The sequence below is a fragment of the Drosophila virilis genome, chromosome 5 (assembly GCF_030788295.1).
Source record: "Drosophila virilis strain 15010-1051.87 chromosome 5, Dvir_AGI_RSII-ME, whole genome shotgun sequence".
Classification (NCBI taxonomy): Eukaryota; Metazoa; Arthropoda; class Insecta; order Diptera; family Drosophilidae; genus Drosophila; species Drosophila virilis.
Window position 1 is genome coordinate 25094022 of NC_091547.1, and position 24018 is coordinate 25118039.

The 24018-nt window shown below is 36.2% G+C and overlaps 4 protein-coding genes across 11 annotated transcripts; 1 reads left to right on the plus strand and 3 right to left on the minus strand.

The window, feature by feature from the left end:
• Positions 1-312: 312 nt before the first annotated feature.
• On the plus strand, positions 313-23274 carry RhoGEF2 (Rho guanine nucleotide exchange factor 2). Of its 8 annotated transcripts, none has more exons than XM_002058825.4 (25): positions 313-366; positions 1998-2150; positions 3219-3921; positions 4031-4123; positions 4187-4244; positions 6740-6876; positions 6939-7112; positions 7771-8892; positions 10013-10097; positions 10297-11098; positions 11153-11339; positions 11404-11515; positions 11592-11744; positions 11797-11847; positions 15015-15330; positions 15393-15524; positions 16473-16900; positions 16969-17560; positions 17629-17806; positions 17884-18077; positions 19415-20984; positions 21047-21280; positions 21339-21449; positions 22323-22646; positions 22710-23274. In XM_002058825.4, the coding sequence occupies exons 2-24, from the start codon at positions 2125-2127 to the stop codon at positions 22644-22646; spliced, it is 7782 nt and encodes a 2593-aa protein (XP_002058861.2). In that variant the 5' UTR covers positions 313-366; positions 1998-2124; the 3' UTR covers positions 22710-23274. The 8 variants fall into 8 exon arrangements, with proteins under 8 accessions (XP_002058861.2, XP_015024707.1, XP_070066508.1 ...); XM_015169221.3 differs by lacking the exon at positions 313-366 and adding an exon at positions 416-626; XM_070210407.1 differs by lacking the exon at positions 313-366 and having other exon boundaries at positions 1878-2150; positions 21339-21440.
• Positions 4132-5145, minus strand: LOC138910843 (uncharacterized). The gene has a single exon (XM_070210413.1). It carries the CDS (start codon positions 5090-5092, stop codon positions 4319-4321), a length of 774 nt encoding a protein of 257 aa, XP_070066514.1. The 5' UTR covers positions 5093-5145; the 3' UTR covers positions 4132-4318.
• On the minus strand, positions 4942-5859 carry LOC26531862 (uncharacterized). Its single transcript, XM_015169265.3, has 3 exons — positions 5722-5859; positions 5152-5659; positions 4942-5082 (listed from the first exon to the last, which is right to left on the minus strand). The coding sequence occupies exons 1-2, from the start codon at positions 5783-5785 to the stop codon at positions 5184-5186; spliced, it is 540 nt and encodes a 179-aa protein (XP_015024751.1). The 5' UTR covers positions 5786-5859; the 3' UTR covers positions 4942-5082; positions 5152-5183.
• On the minus strand, positions 5684-6290 carry LOC6635407 (MICOS complex subunit MIC13 homolog QIL1). The gene has a single exon (XM_002058826.4). The coding sequence runs from the start codon at positions 6140-6142 to the stop codon at positions 5798-5800; it is 345 nt and encodes a 114-aa protein (XP_002058862.1). The 5' UTR covers positions 6143-6290; the 3' UTR covers positions 5684-5797.
• Positions 23275-24018: the final 744 nt, after the last annotated feature.

Sequence of the window (24018 nt, forward strand, 5' to 3'; positions counted from 1 at the left end):
TTATAAAATTTCGCTTTTTAATAATAAATAATGCTGACTGCTAAATGTCTGCTAATTAAGAGAACTATATTAAAAAAGTTAGACACATGAAATTACAAAATGTTTACTTTAAATAATTTTCCTTGTTATGGTCAAGTTTTCTTGTAACTTCTATAAAATTTTTGAAGTAGTCCTCAATAAAGGGTGTTAACAGTATTCAGTGTGCCCATATATATATATATTTGTGGACTTGCAGTGCAGTTTATTCGATATTTAATATTTTATCGATATATTGCTCATCTCTGATAACATCGTTCGTTTTGAGTATAACATAGTATCAATTTAGCGTTTTTTGCGTTCGGTTTGTGCGACAAAAGTAAAACTAAGGTTTTTGTTACATTTCTTAGTAAAAATTGTAGAAAGTAATATTTAATATCTAATAATAATATATAAACTGAAACTGTAATGAGTGCATGTGAAAAGAGTACCTGCTTCACAACGCGTAAAAGAATTATGCGCAGTGCGCTAGGTATTGAATCAAGCCCCATAAAAGAAAAAGGCAGCATTCGAATGCGCGAGTGTGAGTGTATATAAACTAGCATATGAATAAACACATATGTGTATATATATGTATGCATATTTACTTGGTGAGTGTGATGATCCAACCAGAGGTGCGTTCGTGTCGGGCTTTTTTTTGTATTCGTGACAATATGGGTATGTGTGGATGCTCATGCTGTATAATTCTTTGATATAAACTTAATTATCGCATTAAATACTTATAAAATGGATAATGGCTCTTATACTTAAGTTTCCGTCATTATTTGTATGCAATAATCGAAATTAAATAAAGAATGTGTTACAAATATTCAGTGTTTGTGTCGTCCCGTGTCAAAATATTCGTCACGCCCGCACCTCTCGAATCAGCAGCAGCGCAGTGCAAAACAATATGGCTGCCACCACCACTTGTTGGATGTTTGAGCGTATTAACTGTGCAGATTAAAAAGTACTTTTTGTATATGTTTTACTTAATATTAAACAAAAATTTTATTCAAATAATCACGTTCGCATACCCAATTGTTTCGAACGCTATTATAAGCATATGTATGTTCAGAATATTTGTTTTCTGTGTACATTAATACATATATGAATATGTTTCAATAGTGTTTCGTACTAGCCTACAATGTACGTGTGTGAAATCATTTTCAATTAAAAATTTGCACCCCAGAATGCAATGGATCCTTCATTCAGCGTATGCTACGAGTGCTCTTGAAATTCAATTTCTATTGAAAACATAATACATACCAATATTAAAACATTTTGGCTATGTAAATTAATTTGTTTTGTCTACATATTGTTAAATCATTGATTGTAGGAGGTTTTTTTTTTGACAAACTAGTTCCTGGCGCGACACGCCTTTAATTCAATTATTTTGCTCTGCTATACAATACGATCATAAACTTATCTACTGTTTTTTAAAGAGTTAAAGAACAACGCAAATAAACGACTTAACACGAAAAACAAACGTCGATAGTATTCATAAAAAGCACAAACCTCTAATTATAAAAGAGATTTGGGGAAAAAATCGAATTGCTAAAGATTATTTTCCAATTGTAAATAGTGCAATTAAAAAAAAAAAAAAATAATAATAATAAAATAATAAAAAGTAATGACATAACTTTGTCGTGAACGTCGAATAGGCTTGCAATTGTATTTCCTGCGTATTATATTGTATTGATTGCCAAACAGGGACTTTCCTTTTAAGATCATGAAGCATTAGGTTATTCCAATTGTCAGTTGGACAGGCGCAAAAATCGAGTTTGGAAGATTAGATTTGAGGATCCCAGTTAATTATTTGTTAAGACATTGTAATTATTAATTAGTTGATTAACAATACTAAACACCAAAACAAACGAGTATTATTGTGGATATTTAAAATAAGAAAATTGAAAACAAGACGTAATTTGAAAGAAATTTAGACTACCCCAAACGTTTTCACTCGGAGATTCATTGTGTTTCAGACGAGTTGAATGCATTTTTAGGATCAGAGACCCATGTGAATACGGATTCTTTCGGCTATCTACAAGTATTTACTGCAAATCGCAGCAATATTTCGATATTTTATTTTAAATACCATTGCGGGACTCTATGGATGACCCATCAATCAAAAAGCGGTAAGTTCAATTGTAAAGTTTTTAAGGGAACAAGAATATGTTGAATGACCATATTAAAACAAGAGAAGATGTTTTAAATAAGTAACGGCCCTTCCTTAAACTTAAACTTCTTTTACTTATGCTTTATGTAACAGATCAAAAAAGGTGTATTTGTGCGGAATGTTTTTCAAAATATACGGAAAGTCTCAGTTGTCATAAATAAAATTCTAAAATCCGATTGCGGCGCCACTTAAGTGCTCCAGCTATGAACCTAAACCACCCACTTAGCCCCTCTAACCCAAATTTCATTAATACCCATAATATGAAAATATATGAAAAGAATGGATGGGGCGAAGATGTTTACTAACTTTTACCTGTTAGATGTTGGCTGTCGCGAGGTTTGAACACGAGATCCCCTTGCGGGCTTTCCTCGTTTGATCAAATAATAACGGAGAGTAGGATTATGCATGCCTTACGTAAATACATTTCAAATGTTTCTAAACAAGACATGGATGAACACTTCGACTTGTTATTATATAGTTTTTAAATACACAGAATGGCTATTGATATTGACAGCGGTTTTAAGATTTAAAATCATCGATACTCGCATCGTAACTTTTGTACCTCCAATGAAAGGTTGTGTATGTTGAAATTCTGATATACTAGATCAAATTTTCGCAACAAAAAACGTTTAGAAATGAATTTGTATCTATTTTATGGCTAATTTAATTTGTGCTCAATTAAAAAAGGTCAAACAGTGGTCACTTTGTTTGGTGAGTTGATCTCGTGGCTTTGGCTTGTTACTGGCATGATTTTTTTGATTGCGAGCTTTTGCCTATTTACTACATCTAAAAATACGAGCCTTACTTAAAACCACCCCATGGAAATTAGCGTTTGAGTGTTATTCCAGCTTAGCGTCAGCGTTAGTATTTGACATCTGTGAGGGGCTTTATAATTGCATTGTACTATGTGGGATTAAAAGCGTCGGGACGTCATTGTTATGTATTTTCGTTGATTGGGAATGGAAAGCTTTAGCAGACCGACCGAGTGTAGTAATGCTATTTTTACTAATTGTTGTTCATTTTAAAGATTGATTGATTTTGGTACCGACGACCATGAGTACGATGAAGTCCATGAACTACCAGACGAATCAAACAATCAGTTATTGCAGCCAACATCAACTTCACAAAATAGCCATATTGGAGACAACAGTGTCGCAGCATCAAGCACTATTGCTGTCGTTGGGGGCACAGCAACCGAGGATTCGCTGCCAGAGTTGCCACCTCCGAAGCAGAAATCTGTAAAGAATTCCAAGAATAAACAAAAGCAGAAATCAGCCAACAAATCAAAAATACCGCGATCTCCATCGCTGGCGAGCAGCTTTAGTAGCTTGGCTAGCAGCTTTAGTGGTAGTCATAACAATAATAACAACGTTCCACCACAGACGCCTCCATTGCCAAGCAGTTATCAACAGCAGAATAAAAAAAACAAGGCGAAACTTATGAATGGTGCGGAGAACTCTGATTGTGCAAGTGCAGCGCCAGCGGCTGCACTTGCCGTTCCCGGACCATGTGAGAGCAATGTAATGGGACCTGGTGTCCTATTAAGTCCAGTTCTTACAGCTGACGGCGACGTGGGAACTAGCCCGTGTTCAACGGGTAGTCGTCCTCAGACACAACTAACTCCAATTGCACCAGTGCAAAAACCAATGACTCCCAACCCAGCATCACCAAAAAATTTTCAGTATTTAACCTTAACTGTTCGGAAGGATGATAATGGCTATGGTATGAAAGTAAGTAGCCATCATCTGAATCAACGAGTCAGCCAGCACTAACAAGTTGATATTCATATAAGTCCAATTTACGCCATTAGTTACAAATAATAATTGCCACTATACATAGGTATCCGGCGACAACCCGGTTTTTGTGGAGAGCGTAAAACCCGGTGGAGCTGCACAAATTGCTGGTTTAGTTGCCGGGGACATGATATTGAAGGTTTGCTGTTACCGTAAAATTTAAAATTTATTTTGAAATCTGACTACCTTGTTTTTTTTTTAGGTAAATGGACAAGAAGTGCGGCTGGAAAAGCACCCGACTGTTGTGAGTTTGATCAAAGGTTTGTATATAACCTAAACATATTTCTTTCCTTTACACAGGTGTGACGGATGGTCAACTTATTTTTTTGATGCGTCAACTATGTTTACCAGGCGCAATAGGCTCCTTAAGACCGGCTTTACAATGCTTGCATTTATCCTGTTCTTCTTTAAACTGTGTTATTGGTTGTCTTTCAGACGAGTCACGGTTCGGGCACTTGGGCTTATTATCCAACCAACCGTCTGCCTCTCTAATGTCGCATTTGGGACACTTGCACCTTCTATCCGAAAGGTGGCGGTCTTTTGGCTCCATAGGATTAGCGGGAGGAATGGTTGAGGGTTTTGGACAAGGACTCCTTTTCGGAACATCTTTGGGTTCAAGCGGTGTCCTGGGTTCTGTTAGCTTCTTACGGCATTTGTTGTTTTCATCAGAGTATGGTTCTAAAGGTTGCACTAGTGCCCGTTCGTCAATGCATCTTTTGCGTTCTTTCCGTTCAATTTCTTCTGCACGTTGTTTTTTATATTTATCATATTGTTCACGTGCGCGCCTTACAATATCGGTCACAAAGCCTGGAACCTGTTCTAAAACAGCATGTATATACGTGGGACCCATATTAAGCAAGTCGATTATGGTCATAACTGTTTGATTATAATAGTAAACACCGAGATACGATTTCTCTCTTTGGGGCGGGAGAGGTGGTATATGGATATTCAGATAGTCACAAGTTCGCTTGGCATACGGACTGGCCCAATTTACTGTTGAGTGGTAAACCTCTTGAGCTTCATCCGACGAATCCCAAACGTCATATCGTTTGGTGGCCATTATTACAGCAACCACGATTCCTGTGCGCAATGCGAGATCTATAATCATTTTGGAGAAAAGACAAATTTTAAAACAGAAACAAGAATTGGCCTAATGTATGTATGTACTTAAAATTTTGACAGTAGAAATACTTAGCCGCCTAAGCAAGTACTCGCTTCCCACAAGTTACGTCGTCCTTGATTTTTGGTAGTTTTATTGAGCGATTGCTCTTAATATTGACCGGGGAGTATTCGTCAGGGTTACAGACAATATCAATGCGGCGCCCAAGAGCGTTACCTTCACTGGCGAGCGAAAGGTGATTGTTCCTTGATCGATGTATATCGTTGGTACCCTTCTTAAGTTCATTTTCGTCCAGTATTTCTTTGGTATGCTTTAAAAATTCACTTGTCCAGTCAGGCATGCGATAGGCAAAATAGAAGCCCCGCTTAATAGCGTTATCATAGTCTTGTTGAGCTACAAAACGGTAATCAAAAACGGGATGCCGTGTTGTATTTCCATATCCACTTCCAGAACTATTGGCTATTTCTTTCAATTGTCTTGACACGCGTTCAGTTAATTCATAGGCAACATCTGGCTCCGCCCAAACCCCTATGTGTGTGGTATAAAGCAAAACCCCTGTAAGAAAACCCAAACGTGTAAGAAATTTATATGCCATATTGATGGTCATGTATTTGTACAAATCTGATAAACCGAAATTTTGTATGTATTATTTTCTGTCTGAATTATTTTTGAATTTGCCATCTTGATGATCGCCTACTTCATTGAATTGCCATTAAATAACTGATTGATAGTCTTCTGAACATCATCTGTAAAGCGATAACAATATTTGGGTAATCGATTGGCTGTTAGAAAGCCTTCTTTTATGCTATCATTCCAAGCATCAACAAAGGATTCACGCCATGGCTTTGTGGGCTTGTTCGTTCCACAATACTTAGAGCAGTATCTTTCTTTTAGGTCCTCTGCAAAAGGTTTTATTTGACTTTTTACATCCTCGTATATTTCAGCTGTCGTGTCAGGGCCATCCCAAACACCTATTTCTTTAGTTAGCCATACTGTTCCAGCTACAAGAGCTAATTTCACGAGTATAACAATGACCATTGGTCCGATTGCCAAAAATTGTATGTAGTGGACGAAAAGTGCCAAATGTTTAGAAGAATTTTTAATTTTGATAAAACCTAGAAATAATTGAAATTGGAATTTTTCTTGGCCTACTTGTCACTCTTAAAAAACTGCTGAATGCTTTCTTGGATGGACTGCGTTAGGCGACGCCAGTGACCAGGAACAGTTTGGATTGCATTCATAGATTTATTCCATGCCTTTTCGAATTCTTCGCTCCAAGTATTGGGTTCCGGCTTACATATGCATTTTGAGTCTTTATCTGTGTTTGAACAGTTAGTTGTGTGTTTTGAGTCCTCTTTATTATCTCTATCAATTTTTACTAGTTTCGACTCTTTAGTTGGATTCTTATCGCTTTCTATTGGCTCCAATTTATTGATTTGCATCACTCTTCGTTGGTTATCGAACAGCCCTAACTCTTTAGCTAAATATAATGATCCAGAGGCTACTACAAATTTTAACAAAGCTATTAGGGCCATTCTCGAAAAGATACTTGAGGCAATATAAAATATCCGATTTAAATTTTGAATTTTGACAAATTTATTAACGCCTATATATTTTTATATTTATTTACAAAAGCTTCCACAATTGTGGAATTGTCTGTGAAACGCAGTCAAAAGATGTCTAGGCCCACATCTGTGGGAATTGTGCCAACGACACCGATACTCTCGGGCCGCGATCGCACAGCCTCAATTACTGGACCCCAACCTGTTGATGTACGTTACTTTACTTGTACTAACAAAAACAACAACTCATCATATTTGTATTTGGTTTACAGAGCATCAAACGACGGGAGATGGAAACGTACAAGATTCAAACCCTACAAAAAATGTTGGAGCAGGAAAAATTAAATCTAGAGCGTCTTAAGGGCGACACAAATAATCCCAGCTATAAACTTTCGGAGGCAAACATACGAAAGTTGCGTGAACAATTACGTCAAGTAGGAGCTGAGGTGAGTAAATGACTTCTGGCAGTCAAAATTCTCATTTGTTTACCTGTTCGTATTAGTGTACATATATGCATTCATATATGTATGATGTATATTCAATATAGTTATGTATATTTTTATTGTCGATCTTCGCATGTATACATTTTTTATATTGTAATAATATTTACGAAAATCTTCTTTACGTACACCTATACACATATTGTTTTCCGTCTGCTAGCTCTTTAACTTATGCTAAATTTATAGTACAGTACACATCATTCCTACATTAACGTTCATGTGTGGGCGGAGAGATATTCTTGTCTACTTTTAGATATATCTCGTATCTTAAATGCATACATATGTGTCGTTCAAGCGCTTATAAATTACGCTTTACTTATATTATTTACATTTGCCCAAAAATGTTGCAACTTACTTTTTGGCAAAAAATTAAACAAATTTTAAATTTAAACAACTAATATTACCAAAAAAAAAACGTTTGATAAGATTAGAAATTATATTTTAGTAAAAGGTCGGGCGTTGATCAAGACATATTCAGGTCCACTAGTAAGGTTTTATGTATATATGTACATCTGATATACATATGTATATGTATATGCTTACGAACTATTTGTTAATATTTGTAAACTCTTTAATTTGATCAACTTAAATGAATTGACTGCAGGATATGCCAGCAATTAAATGTCAAGTCGCTGCAATCGACAAAAATACTGATTTACTAATACACAATCGAATTCCAAATTTGTCTGTTGTCACTACTCATCACAATCAGCAGCACCATCTTCACAACAACAACAATCATCACCACCAACAGGCTAGCACACCACAGTCGCAATCAACACAACACACATCACCCGCATTCCTATCGCTACTGCCACGCTCACTTTCGTCTCTTTCGCTGGGTACGCGAAAGAATAAGATAGACAAAGATTTGCTAACTTCGACACTAAATAATACAACGGACGTGTTACCCCAGCAGCGAATTCAGGATGGTTTTAATCCAATGTCGCAGTCCCTTTACCACCATGTTCAAACGAACGCGTCAAACGTGCATCAGAATACGCAGCGTAGCTTGCAACAACAGTATGTTTATCAGCAGCAACGATTAAGAGAAAATTTAAAATCAACGCCAGGATCAAAGTGTAAAAATATGTTTACAATATCAAAGAGTTTGATCGAGGAAGATATTCCGCCGCCCCTACCACAACGAAATCCAACAAGGCAACTTACCTTGGACTTGGGTAATGCAAACAGTTCTCAGCTTTTTGCCCCGATTTCCGACTTGGATCGCGCTGGCAGTCCTCAGCGAAGTTCACCGAAATCGAGCACAAATATAAACGAAAACAGTGGTCCTGTAAATAATAACAACAATAACAGCAGCGCCAAGGCAAAGCGATCAAAAGTCAAAGCTAAAGCTTTATCGGATCCAAAAATGACAACGCAAATGTTTTTACAAATGGAAACAACTAATAGGTCACTTGTAACTGAAGATGTGAGTAATTGTGGCAACATGGAAGTCGATAATGTGCCCCCACCTTTGCCTCCTCGGCAGCCGGGGATGTTGTCAGAAGAGATAAATCGTGGCAGCTGCCAGAACCTAAATAGTGGACGTGCACAACCAAATTCTGTAGGTACTGGTTACAATTATCCACTTGTTTCGACATGTACTGCAGTTCAAAGCGACAATATGAAAGCGGCCTTTCCATTATCGCAACGCCCAAATATAGTTAAGAAATTGCAACAAAACCAACAGCAACAACAGCCACTCGGCGGTATGTCCACAGCAGTAAGTAATCAAATCTCTCACTCCCTATTCATAAATAAGTTGCTATCCCTTTTTATTATAATACATCTACTTTCATTGCAAATTACAATTGTTTCACTGCTACATCAATTTTTTTTAAATCATTTTATCATGTCTTTAGGATGTTGTATTCCCTGACAAATACCTGCATAAGCTGTAATTATTGTGCTCGATCAGTTTATCATGTACATAGTTTTAAAGGCTTATTTTGCTTTCACATTTACCAATAACAGAACAGCATAAAGCTATTCATTATTCACTTTTTTTTGTTACTCTTTATTAATCCTCACATTGCCAAAATTAGTATATAATTGGGGGCTAAAATTATAATTCTCTCCAGTTTGCAATAAGATCATGTGTAACTTATCCTCTGATCAATGTAACCGTATCTGTCAGCCAAAATATATAAACAGGTGTATGGCCACTTAAGAACTAGGAACAGGAATTTCGGCTATAGGATACATAATAGTTTTATCTGAACGCAATAATTAGAGAAAGTATTAAGAAAGATATTTCTGTCCCCTATATAATACATATGCATGTATATTTCAGAATAGTACGGTGTAAGTTTGTTTCATAGTTCGTTCACCACAGCTTGGAAACCTTCATCGTAGAAACTTTTGAGCAGTGTTTGAAAAATGCTTGTTTATTTATTTAAATGTTAAAACTTAAAAACTCCTAATTTTTGACACTCATTCAATTCCTGCATAAATAACTGACTATTGCAACGTTTTTTGTCTGCCCTAACGTAATATTGACAACAGAAATCTTCGTCTAAAATCTTTTATATAAATAAGCACGAGAAAAAATGTTTGCGCTTATCTGTACATAATCATGAGATATACAATATTATTTACTTTATATTTGCCAAAACATCATATGCATACTTTTTTATATATCTATAGAACAACAAATAATAAATGCAATTGGTGATAAGGAGTTATTATATGTGTATATATGTGCATAATCAAATGTTGCAAATATTGCTGTTAAATAAAGCACGTTGAATAAATATATTTGTCTATTTACGTATAAAGATACATTTTTATTAACTTACACTTTGTAATTTATGTCGGCTTGTTTCTTCTTTACAATTTGATAGGTTCTAGGTCAAACACCCCCTCTAAATCAAATGAAACATCGACGCGTTGGCTCTTCACCGGACAACATGCATCCAAGACACCCGGGTAACGTTTCAATTTGATGTTTTTTTTTTCGATCATACAAATGTGTAAATTTATGCATATTTTATACTCTGTATATGTGTATCGTTAAGTTAATATCGTAAAAAACTACATTCCCAAAAAATTATGAATGTAATTTTAGACGATTTAGACAGTTTCTTTAACTAGGATACTCATTGCATTTTTAATTAACACTCTACAGATAGATTAGTAAAAACCACGTCTGGCTCTTGGGAGATCGTCGAGAAAGATACTGAGATAACACCACCAGGTACTCCACCGCCGCCTTACTTAACAAGTTCACACATGCCCGTGCTTGAAGATCCAAATGAAAGCTGCAGTGGCGGAGCGGGAATATTTATAGAAGCGCATCACTTTACGCCACTGGCGTCACCTTCGCAGCAGCCTCTACATTCCAGCCGCATACAGGCGGCTCAATCAACTGACACGCAGAAGGAAATAATATCAATGGAAGATGAGAACTCATCTGATCAGGAAGAACCATTTATCGATGAGAACGGACCATTTAACAACTTAACTCGGTTGCTAGAGTCCGAAAATGTTGTTTTTCTAGCTGTCTTCCTTAACTATGTTTTATCCAATTCCGAACCAGCGCCACTTCTTTTCTACCTTATAACTGAACTTTACAAAGAGGGTACTTCCAAGGACATGCGAAAATGGGCCTATGAAATACACTCAACTTTCCTTGTACCGCGTGCACCGCTGTCTTGGTATCGACAAGACGAGTCTTTAGCGAGGGAAGTAGACAATGTGCTACAGCTGGAATTTGATAAAGTGGAAATATTGCGAACTGTGTTTTTACGCAGTCGCAAACGTGCCAAGGACCTTATTAGCGAACAGTTACGGGAATTTCAGCAGAAACGCACGGCCGGTCTGGGAACCATCTATGGGCCTACCGACGACAAGCTCGCTGAAGCAAAGGGGGACAAGCAGAGGGAACAAATTATCGACAAATATCTTATGCCCAACCTGCAATTGTTAATGCAAGTACTCAGCGCCACTGTCTCTTATATGGTGTTAAATTTAGCTTTTTATAGTGAAGAGTTTGAAAAGGATTTACCACAAGAAGACGCTCGGAAACTTGCCCTGTGTTCTGCGCTTTCAACGGTTATACACCGCATCTTCACTACGCGTTCGCATCCAAACAGTATAGTGGATCGTGTTCACCATTTCGTTAGCCGTGAAAAGAGTTTCAAATCACGAATAATGGGCAAAAATCGAAAGGTTCGTTTTAGGCGCTAACTTCCTGCTTTTATTGTTCACTTTTTTCATGTAACATTTCGAATAGATGATTGTACGGGGTCATCCATTAGTATTACGACAATACTACGAAGTGACACATTGTAATCATTGCCAAACGATTATATGGGGTGTGAGCCCACAAGGTTATCACTGCACAGGTAAATTCCATAATATAGTACCTTCTTCAAGAGTTTGTATCTTTGCAATCATGAGTTAATTATCTTTTAATTGTAGACTGTAAATTAAACATTCATCGTCCGTGCTCGAAAGTATTAGATGAAAGCTGCCCAGGACCTCTTCCTCAAGCAAAACGACACCCGCACAACGACAATAAAATTAGTAAATTTATGGGTAAAATAAGGCCTCGGACGAGTGATTTTATAGCAAGTGCGTTTGTTTTATTTGTTTATGTGGCCTATACTGATTTGATCCATTTCAGATGAAAAACGCGCTCGTCAGGATGAGGACATGGATGCAGAGTCAGTTAACGGTAAGTGTTGGTATTTCAATACATATTAACTCGTTTATTGTCCATGACGTCCGCTGAGCTTATTATTATCAAAAATGACCTTATGTATGTGGGCCATGAAGCCCAAAATTTACAAAAAAAAAAAAAAAAATACAAATCTATTTTGCCGTTCCATAATGATTTTTAAAGGTGTCTCTTGTTGAAGTATTTGTTTTTATACACCCTGACAATGGGTAAAATTGCTATAATGTTGTTGTGCATTTAATTTATGGTAGAAAAAGGTATCCCCGACCTTAATAATAAAATTGGTACGAGGTCTCTTATATAATATACACATATCCGAAATATTTCACTTTTGGACAGTCCGTGTTTATCACAAAAATTAAAAAATAAAAACCCATTGCCATTTGGTATATGCACACATTTGGGTGCCACATTTATGACCTGAAAATTTCTTAAAGATCAGACTATAAACACGAAATCTATTAAAGAATACATATTCCATAGCGCGAAGCAAGGTGAAAAAGTACAGCCGCCGGTAAATTGCGCAACAAGCGGCGTGCATTTGATTTTCTGTATATGTATGTATTGAAGGAAGCTTGCACTTTTACTGTATTAGTTCTTGTTATTAGCATTCGGAACCTATTCGCGTTTTATTTTTTGCAAATTTTAATGTGACGATTTGCGTTAAAAACCAAATATTTTTATGTATATATAGATATAATACAACTGCTTCTAAACTTTTTGTTGATCAGTAGCTAACATTGCGAAAACCGTTTACCTATAGAGCTTGCATCGAATTAAACAGTTACATGCATTATATACCAAAACAGCAAAATGAATTTTTTTTATTTTAAACTTTGTTTACTTTTCCTAAATAAACAAAATACAATCAACACACATGCTTGTGTATGTATGTTTTATATATACATATGTGTAATATATACTGTGTATCTATATATGTACCAAATTTATACATATATTTAGATAGCTCTAGCCGAACAGTTGACTAGACCATACCCTGTGATTACCCTAACACGCATTCATATTCAAATATTTATCTACAGTGAACCAATAATGTCTTCATACGCGAAGAGGATATTCTTTTGTAACGAAAATTACTAACTTGTAGAAGAGCAGCAAAAAAAAACAGATAAATGCGATTTTCTTTATCTATTATTTAACTTTATTTAACAAAAACTTATTAAAGCCAAACATAGCCTTTTTGTTGTTATTTATTTATAACTTTTATATTATTAAACATATTCAATAGTTTTTTGTTAAATAAAGTTAATTAATAGATAAAGAATCCTGCATTTAAACCTTTTTGCTGTCATGCTGCAAGTTATTTTTGTAACTAAAGAATATCTTAGTCGCTCTACGAAGACAATATTGGTACATTGCATATATACATTTGTTTTACAAATACCAGCTGTGCCTTTGATGCAGCAACAGCGAGTAGGTCGCGAGCTTCATTTTTAAAGACCAAGCTGGGTCGAGCACGGAATATGCGAAAAATCCCTTAAATAGCGAATTAATAAACCATTTAGCTGCTATAGGAACGATCGGCCGAAAATGAGGTTATTGTGTAGAAAAGCTGAAAGGCAGTGGTATGCATTTTTGCTTAATTACGGGCTCGAGTGCGAGTGAGGAATTTTTTTTATTACTGCTAAAGAAATAGAGCTCGTAGCACGAGCTTCTTATATTATAAAAAAAAAAAATATGTGTAGGGACCATCGAAGAGCTTCCTACGGCTTTCACCCATGCTAGTCTTGTGTGCATTAAAAAAAGTTTTGTCAGATAAATTAAAACTAAGATCTGTGAAAATTAGTTTAAGGTTGATCTGATGGTTAACAAAAATATTGCATGCAAAAGTTTCCACTAAATATCCACAGTTGCGAACGGACTTTCCTAAAACACTTACACTTATTCATTTATTTTTTATTTATTGCTTTGAAAGTAAGTTTCAGGCCGATCGGACAAAACTTAAAACTTCAAACTTGTAACCTTTCGCCCGCCAGAAGAGGACATTTTACAAAAAGTGTGAAACACTTCTCAAATGAATTTCCATAAAGATTTTGATAAATGAATTTGACCCCGAAACATCACCCAACATATCTTTTATATAAACGTTTCTTGCGATAAAAACTTCAGCTAGCTCTTACGGTTTTGACTGTGCGTTGATCACCAATATATAGAGATTGATAGCTAAAATAAATCATTATAATTAGTAATACTTCGGCTAATATATATCTTTTTTGTACCGACTTAACCTAAGTAGACAAAATATTCGATGTATATATTTCTCGCAGAGCTGAAAGAGCTATTTTTAACATTTTAAGGTCTTTAAGTTGCCAGAGCGCAAGGGTACCCCAATTTCAGTTTTGCTACCAATTGCAAGCAAATCAAGTTGCGTATTAACATTATTTTTTCGCATTACTCGTCTAAGTATTTATATTGTTTTTGACGAGCATGTGTATTTATAAAACGAAGTTCGAATATGATGGACAGTATTTACACAGTGTATACTGGGTATCTACGAGTCGGGCCTTCCTGTACATGTACATTCACCCGTTCATTTATTTAATAAACAGTTCATTTGCCAAGCTTTAAAAATAGATTTATGAGTTCGGCTAATATCTTCTTCTACACAAAACCGAAAATTCAAAAATTGTATATTTGTACGTGCAAGTTTATTTTACATTCATGTGAATGTGCATTAAGACGTAAAATTAAATTTGTTCCCGTATTTTTATATATTACTGTACACATACGTATAAGAAAAAAGTCTTATTGAACATGTGTGATCATCTGTTATTTTTTTCCCAGGTGTACTGCATGTTGGTATACGTACAAGCTTACGTACTTAGTCAAAAAAAATATATATATGTATATATATATATATATATATATATATATATATATATATATATATATATATATATATATACAAACAAAAAGATTGCAAGATATGTATGTGCAGAGTTAAAAAAGTTGTATTTTATGATTATCAATAAATCTTGAGGGGTTTACGAAAAACCCTCCAGTGTCGGCTGTGTACCAATCCACTTTATTGATCAGTGTAACTTTTTTTTTTGTTCTTTTTGACCTTTGATTTATTTTGTTTTCTGCTACATCTACTTACTGCACTATTTCGTAATAATGTACATTTTCGTTTATTTTTTTAGACCGCGTACACTCGTCAATTGTTCGCCAGCCGTCAGACCGCAGGCTTGATGCTAACATATCGATTCGTTCTAATGGCAATACATCCAGTAGCACCTCTGTGCTTAATAGTAGCGATTTGCAAAATTCTTTTCACGCTACCAGCAACGCTAACGAAAGTGCCACCAGTAGTGGTGGCTTCGTAGGTGTCTCAGATCTTACTATAAGCTCGGGTTCTACGACTTTATCTAATTGTTTGACAGGCGGGACTGGTATGACTTCTATAAGCGATTTAAATGCACATGAAACGACCGATAGTAAGGATGCGCGAAGGGAAACGTATGTTGTCTTGTAAATATAAAAAACAATCGTATATTCACAAATTTTTTTTTCACTTGCAGTTTTTACCAACATAACAAAAGCGCACCGGTATCGGTAAACCGATCAGAGTCGTACAAGGAACGACTTTCAAACAAGCGGATCCGTAATAGCCGTCGCAAAACTTCAGACCCGAGCTTATCATCGCGAACCAAGTAAGAAAACTAAATGAACTTAAATACCCTACCAATTAAGTAATACTTGACCAGGCAGAATTTTTATTATTACATTTACTGTTTTTCAAAATATGAGAACACTTGAACGACACTTTTATTTTGCATCAAAAGGGTTTCCAAATATTTATTGAAAGGTCTTCAAAAATATATATTTTTGAGACGTTAACCTTTTTTTCATCCCCCTTTGCGTGCAAAATAGTGCTTAAGGCTGTATACGCAAAAATAAGGTTTTCGCCACATATATATTAAATTATTTTTTGAATCGAATTTGGGGATCTCGCGCAAGCCTTGGTCAATAAGAAATACTTTCTTACTGTATGCATGGGACAACAAAAATGCATAGAAGAGTATTGCATAGAAAATAGCGCAGTGGACAAGCAGCCGCCAGGTCCGAAATTAATATTATTAGCTTGTCTCTAAGTCGATGTGTGGCTCGTGTATTATAATGCATGACAGCATAATATGGGCCAGCTCTAGCCATCACATTAGTTTTGCTTCCGTTCCTTTATTAAACTGTCTCACTTACTGACTGAGGGGCTTTTATATTATCTTACTGACAACCCCAACTTTAAATCAACATTACGAATTACACTTATTGACTGGCTGCACCTCTTTTGTTCATATATGTATGTTCAGTGGCAGTCCTTGCACTCAATTCAACTAGAACGGAGCTGAAGCGGCGCAACAGAATTAATTTAAGAAAATTTGAAAAAATTCCAGTTTCATGCTACTTTAAAAACAATGAAAAGCCAAGTTCATTATATTCGTAGTAAGAGTTTTAAGGAGATGGTGTCCCAGAATAATGACAAGTATGTGCTTTTTGTTTTGCTTTCTTGAGATAAGACTGTAGATCTACCAGGGTGTAAACAATATTAATAAGTTTCCCTGGAAAGTAAACTTATTAAAATATACTAATAAAATTCACAGTGATGACCAAGCAGACCTGGGCCTCTCAACATCAAACTATACGGGAAGCTCAAGTTCTAGTCTCTCTTCGGGAGGTGGCTCTGATAGTCCAAGTACCTCAATGGAACAGGTTGCTGGTGGTAGTGCCGCTGCAACCATTGGTACAGGCGTCATATCCAGTGCAGCCAATTTACACCAGCATCCACATATTCTTATGCAGCAGCACGCAAATCAGCACAGTCAGCAAGATTCGTTTCAAGGTAGCGTAGGAAGTAACAGTAGTGCCAGTAACACAAGCTTTTGGAATGTCGGACAACCTGTGCAACGTCAGTGGAATTTTGAAAGCGATGATGACGATCTCAATGAAGCCGACTGGAGTTCAATAGTTGCTGTTGAGATGCTTGCAGCGCTAACAGATGCTGAAAAAAAACGACAAGAAATAATAAATGGTAAGCTTAAATAAAGTTATAAATATAAAAAAAAAATACTAATTTCACTTATTTTATACCATGCCTAGAAATCTATCAAACAGAGCGGAATCATGTCCGCACTCTTAGATTACTGGATCGTTTATTCTTTTTGCCTCTCTATGACAGTGGCTTGCTGTCCCAAGACCATTTATTGCTATTATTTCCCCCTGCATTGCTGTCCTTGCGTGAGCTTCATGGTTCCTTCGAACAAAAGCTTAAGCAACGTCGTGTAGAACATAATCACGTTGTACAACACGTTGGTGATTTGCTCTCGGACATGTTTGATGGTAAATCGGGTGAGGTGCTATGTGAACACGCTGCTTCATTTTGCGCGCGCCAGCAAATAGCACTTGAAGCATTAAAAGAAAAGCGACACAAGGACGAACAATTGCAAAAATTGCTTAAAAAATCAGAGTCCCATAAGGCTTGTCGTCGACTAGAGCTGAAGGACTTGTTGCCCACGGTATTACAGCGACTGACCAAATATCCTCTTTTGTTTGAGAATCTTTATAAGGTCACTATTCGAGTACAACCTGAAAACACCACTGAAGCAGACGCTATACAGCGCGCTGTGGAGTCGTCAAAGAAGATTCTTGTTGAAGTAAACAAGGCTGTCAAAACGGCTGAAGATGCTCACAAGTAAGCAAATCCTACCAAATTGGTTAAAATGTAAAACAATTATATATCGGCAAAAATGTTTTTAATAGGTTGCAGAACATTCAACGCAAATTAGACAAATCTTCATATGATAAAGACGAATTTAAAAAACTAGATTTAACACAACATCGTCTCGTTCATGACGGAAACTTAACGATGAAAAAGAATCCTAGTATACAACTTCATGGATTGCTTTTTGAAAATATGATAGTTTTGCTAACAAAACAGGTAAGTCAAAATAAGTTACCTTCTGCAGCTAATCTTAGCATATGGACCACCATTTACTTTGATGTGATTTTTTACAGGACGATAAATATTTACTAAAGAATCTTCATACACCACTAGCTGTCAGTAATAAGCCTGTAAGCCCTATTATGAATATTGACTCGGAGACTTTAGTGCGTCAGGAAGCCGCTGATAAAAATTCATTCTTTTTAATAAAGACAAAGACCTCTCAAATGCTAGAGCTTCGGGCGCCTAGCAGCTCTGAGTGCAAAACGTAAGTTTAATTAATTTTCAGCTAAAGTTCATTTAAATTGTGTAAACAGGAGAGTATCATAAAGTTGTAAATATGAACTGAACGAAATATAATATAAATTAGCGGGTATAGCCCGGTCTTGCCCGTGGCACTTATGTTATAAAATCATTTTTCTCGAATAGCTTTGAAAATGATTTTGACAGCGGACAGTAAACAAACTACTCTCATACAAACGTTTTCCGTCATTTTACCACAAATAAGTTTGATGCAAATCGGACATGGCTTAAAATTCTCAAAAAATTACTTTAAAATGCACTTTCCACCGAAGGGGCTTAGACTTTGCAAACAATTAGAAACATGTCCCAAATGATTTTTTTATGCAGATCAATGCAAATGAATTTGAAGGCAAAAGGCCACATCCATTTCCACCAAGTAGGAATGGATTTTTCGAAAAGTGTGAAACACCTCTCAAATGAAATTGAACAATGAACTTTGTAATTGAGTTTGAGACCAATCGGATGGTAAACAAAAAAGTTACATACAAACGTTTTTCGCTAATTAACCACTGTTGTGGGTGGAATTTTCAAAATTGCTGAAATACGTATTCATTAAGTTCTTATGTAGAGCTTTAAAAATAAGTTTAGAGGCAAATCGGACACCACTTAAAACTTCGGCTAAAAAATCTTTGAATCGCATTTCTACCGAAGGAGTTTAGATTTTGCGAAAAATGTGAAACACGTTTCAAATGATCTTTCATATAGACCTTTGAAAATGAATTTGAGCGTAAAAACGTCACCCACCAAATCTTTGACCCCCATTTCCACCAAGGAGGAATACATTGTTGGAAAAGTGTGAAACACCCCTCAAAGAATTTGAACAAAGAACTTTGAAATTGAGTTTAAGGCCAATCGGATGGTAAACAAAAAAGTTTCATACAAACGTTTTTCGCGATTTTCCCATACTTGCGGGTGGAATTTCCCGAAACCCCGTCTTAACGTACACCTTCATCACATAAGGTAACTACAGTGAAAATTTCAGCTTCCTAGCTCTTAGGGTTTGGGCAGTGCGCTGATCACCAATCAGTCAGTCAGTCTGTCAGTCAGGACAAACAGTTTGATATATAGAAATATATAATAATGATATATTCATCAGGTTGATGAAACGATATATATGTTATAAGTTATATATATTTAAATCAGGACGAAAGCTGCATTCATTCTACCATGTTTGGGTGTACATCCCTCCGTCTGTTCATTTATAAAGTACTATACAGAAACATTTTATGTTTTTGCGAATGGGCGATTTAAAATATGTAATGAATAAAACATTACAACATGTATAATTCCTTCTCCTTGCAGGTGGTTTAAACACATATCTGATGCTGCTGCACAACAATATAAGCCTCGATCGAAAAATGCTAACAATCAAGATGTGCCTAGTGATGAACCTGTTATTCCTACAACACCGCAGTCACATACCAGAGAGTCAGTGGATCCAACACCTGACCGTTCCCAAACAACAAGCGCTACTGCAATTGTTACTACAACGCCTCTGGCACCGCTTCTCCCAATAGCTACTGTAGCACCAGCCCCAACCACAAGTAATAACTATGACAGCGGTGCTCAGCTAAGTAATTGCCGCCGCGAAAGCTCTAACACTGATAGTGAAGGCTATTACAACATAATGGCTAAGCGACGTCTTAGCCAAAACGACACAAGCGCAACGATAAGTCGTACCATGTCCACGCGCAGCTGTGGAGAGTCTAACAATAACTATCCCACCATTACTCAGGATATAAATTCTGTATGTTTGCGTCACACCCAATCAGCACGTGAGGCCAATAACGAGGACCGCGCAATGAACTACGAGTTAGTAGGCGGACAGTCAAAGCGCGACAGCGCGAGCATCGTTTGCTCGAATAATTCTAATAACACACGCACATTACTCATGCAGTCACCCCTTGTTGAACCAACCGCGATTCAAATTAGTATAAGCCCTGCGCACACTGCCGAGCCGGTGTTGACGCCAGCTGAGAGATTACGTCGCCTAGATGCTTCTATTCGAAACGGTTTGCTGGAGAAGCAGAGAATTATTTGTGATATATTTCGCTTGCCAGTGGAGCACTTTAACGAAATTGTCGATATTGCTATGATGCCAGAAGCACCCAAAGACAGCGCTGACATTGCACTAGCTGCCTATGATCAAGTCCAGATGTTGACCAAAATCTTAAATGATTACATGCATGTATCTCCAGAAATGGAGATATCAGCTGTATCGACGGCTGTGTGTGACCATTGTCACGAAAAGGAAAGGCTTCTCAATATTGCAATGTCTCCACCACCATTACCGAAACCAAAAAAGCAACAACAGGCTCAACAGCAAACGCCACAGCTAAAGAAAACATCAAAACGTAAATCACTTCTTGTTGAAGAGGTAGCTATACATGAGGATGACGACGGATATTGCGAAATTGACGAGTTGCGATTGCCTTCTATTCCGGCAAAGCCATCAGATACAGCTACCCCGTTGGCGCCCTTTAATTTTTCAAATGTGCCAGCTACAGAAAATAGTTTGATATTGGATCAGTCAAACAGCAATAATACTAATATAGACAAAAGACAAAGCACCATTAGTGTTGATGGCATTTGTGGAGAATCGCGCGATGAGATGCATTCAGGCTTAGGTTTTAATGCCCAGAACTCAGAGCCATCAATAACACTTAAAGCTCCAAAATTAATTGAAGCAACTGAAATAATAGAGCCATTAACTTTATCTGAACCTAACGATAAAAATCAAACACCAGCATCAAAAATGACAATCCAGCCGACTCAACAGATGGGAGACTCGTATACTTTGGATGCGACGCAAAGCGAGGAATCTGCAGACAAAAGTGACCACATTGAAATTAATGATGTGTATGACAATTTGGTCAGTTTCATAGAATAGCCTGACAAATCCATGTGATTTTTATATTTACTTCATGTTCTTAGCAGGCTGCACTTAATAGGATTCACACTAAATTATCCACGGACGACATTTCCCCAAAAACAACACAGGCAATGCCTCCAGCTGATGTGGAAAGAGGGGTAGGATCGGTACCGACGGTTGGAAACTTATGTAGACTTAACCGCATTCAGCACGCTAATTCTTTAGAACCAAGCGTTCCATGTCATGCTCTCAGCAGTATTGTAAATGTGTTGAATGAGCAAATTTCTCTTCTTTTGGTAAGTGGATGACAATCCATTTAGTAAAAAAATAATTAATTCTAACATTATTTTTTAGCCCAAAATTAATGAACGCGATGTTGAGCGCGAGCGCCTACGCAAAGAAAATCAACATTTACGTGAACTGTTAAGTGCCATGCATGATCGTCAGCGAGTTGATGTAATACAGGTATTTTTATTTTGTACATTTAATATTCTAAAAAAAAATAGTTCATAATAGTATATACATTTATAAACAATTATATACTATTTTGTAATTACCTTAAATTTTAATTCCATTTTGTACAGTTTTTCACCGTCTACATAGACTTCAGTCTCATAGATAATACTCTAACAAGGTAGAACAAATAACTACAAAATACACACTTTTATATATGTTTGCATGGATTAGATATTTAATTAAGAAATTAATCCCTTGTGTCAAAAAAATTCTTTGGTTTATAAGTTTTACCATTTTCCTTCCAAATCGTATCATCATGGAATCAACATCAAACCTATAAGGGATTTTGTCTTTGGCTTGGCAAATATAGTCATTTTTTCTTGTTGTAATATTTCTTGATTTAATAGGTGTACTTTAGAAGACTGTTTTTTTTTTGTCTAAGTCTTAAAAATACTATTATCACTTGCTATCCCAAATTCAACTGCTATTACTTGCTAAGCATGTGTATTATAATTTAACTGACGACTCGATGAAGTGCATTGCGTCGTCAGTCTGTTTCTATGCAAACTGATTCCTGAACTTAAACTCTATATTGATGTATGTTGGCATATATCCACTTAATTGTTTTTTTCGGTACATATGATGATGTTGAAAAAATCTTTTTAAAGATATCTTAGCTAAGCAGTAAAACTTAGCTTGTCTATGGTCTTAACAAATACAAATATTTAATCAAATTTTGGTTACATATTCGTACCTAGACAATATGAAAGGGTTAAGAATCATAATGCAAAGCTGCTGTAGTTGTAAGGAATTGTAACATTCGATAAATTTATAGTGATTGTTTTTCCTTATTGTACAACCTATGTCCATTTTTAATTTAAGCACACGCCAACCGATATATTGACGATTATGCAAGCGGCTGACGCAGAATTCGAAGATGATATTGACACAATTTCCAACATATCCCTTACACCAACACCCACGCCGCTACCTTCTGATTGTAGAATCGAAGCAAAGAAAGATTCGCAGGATCCTCCATCACATTTAGCTGCAGACTTTCTGGAAACCAAGGATTCTAAACAAAACGTTGACCGTGATACACAATTGCCAGGCGATTCTCACAGGCAGCCAGAAACCCTATTAGATGCCCCCGATGAAAATAATACAATGGATCAGCAACGTGAAGATAAAAGCGTTAAGAACTAGGTAAGTAACACTAATAACTTTTTTCATTTTTTTAAATACAATTTACTTCAATGCCCTTATTAGCGACAGAATGCAACACCTTGCCTGGTGTAAAACGTTCCGCATTCTCTTTTGCGAAAATGATGCGATGGACTTACAATACTGTGACTACTCCTTCATGCAGTGTCTTAAGAAAGCGTTGAAATAGACAATAGCTTCTTTTATGCAGGTTTAAGCACTAATCTTTGCAACGCCATTGTCCAATTGAATTGGCAGCGTCTGTGTTAATATGGCCTTATTAAAACATTCAACTACTTATTATAGCTACTTTTGCTTTACTAAGTTGTAACTTGTAGTGGCATAAGGGTGAAATAAGTTTTGCTTTAAAATACCTATGTAAATTCCATTTAGTGACATTAAATAATTTAATACAAATTAATATTAGTCATTTTGCGATAAAAAGCAATTATTGTATATGAAATATTACGAATAAACTTGATGTAAAAGAAACGTAAATTTCAACTTGTAAAATGTAATGTACACGACGCTTATTACATTACATAGACACCTTTAATAAACACAAGAAAAGTTATCTTTGGCTGGCCGAAGATTAATACCCTTCCAGATTAAACTAAACAGCATAAACTAACCAGCATATTATGTGTGTTTTAGTTTTCTTGTAACGTGAAAATGAAAACTTACTTAATCACAGTTAAGCAAAAGAATAAGAACAAGAACAATAAGATCTTGTTGTTTTGTGCAGGTTCGATTCTTATTTGTGTTCGAATAGACAGGTATAGCTCAAAAATTGTTTTTTTTTTTTTTGGGCAACACTCGATCGTCTCGTGAGTAGTTTCTGCTTAAAACTACGAGATTTGACAAGCAATTAATTAGACTACAGACGCATGTAATCAGTTGGCCATGTTGGTAACTATATACCCTTATATAGAAAATAACCTTCACCAAAATGTATGTGCTCACCGAAAAAAAAACAAGTAAGAGGTTCTAGTCGGGAGCTCCCGACAAAGGAATACCCTGAACCGTCTTATTCCAACACCAAATAAATTAAAAAAAAAAGTTCTCTTGGCAGGGTTCGAACTCGCAACTGACCGCATTACTTGCTGACTCGACTCTATTCAACAGCCACAAATATCTTCCCCGGTAGGGCTCGAACTCGCGACAGACCGCACCATTTGCAATGTCTCTACTCAGCAGCCACACCAATAATTAAGGGCCTATGATAAAAAATGTACTAAAATAGCATTACAGAAAAATGTGCAATTACCATGCTGTTAGAATGTGTGTGTGTACATGTATACAGAAATTCTTAAAGCTGCTGCCCCATTCAATTACGCAGTTGCATATAAGTTTGTTTTTTTTTATTCGATCTTTA

Coding starts and splice junctions, on each gene's coding strand:
- RhoGEF2 (XM_002058825.4), top strand. CDS start 2,125: ATGGATGACCCATCAATCAAAAAGCG. Junction 4,124..4,186: donor CCGGGGACATGATATTGAAG/GTTTGCTGTTAC, acceptor TTTTTTTTTTAG/GTAAATGGACAAGAAGTGCG. Junction 17,807..17,883: donor TAGTTTTGCTAACAAAACAG/GTAAGTCAAAAT, acceptor GATTTTTTACAG/GACGATAAATATTTACTAAA.
- LOC138910843 (XM_070210413.1), bottom strand. CDS start 5,092: ATGATTATAGATCTCGCATTGCGCACAGGAATCGTGGTTGCTGTAATA.
- LOC26531862 (XM_015169265.3), bottom strand. CDS start 5,785: ATGGCAAATTCAAAAATAATTCAGACAGAAAATAATACATACAAAATT. Junction 5,660..5,721: donor AATTTCGGTTTATCAGATTT/GTACAAATACAT, acceptor GTTTTCTTACAG/GGGTTTTGCTTTATACCACA.
- LOC6635407 (XM_002058826.4), bottom strand. CDS start 6,142: ATGGTCATTGTTATACTCGTGAAATTAGCTCTTGTAGCTGGAACAGTA.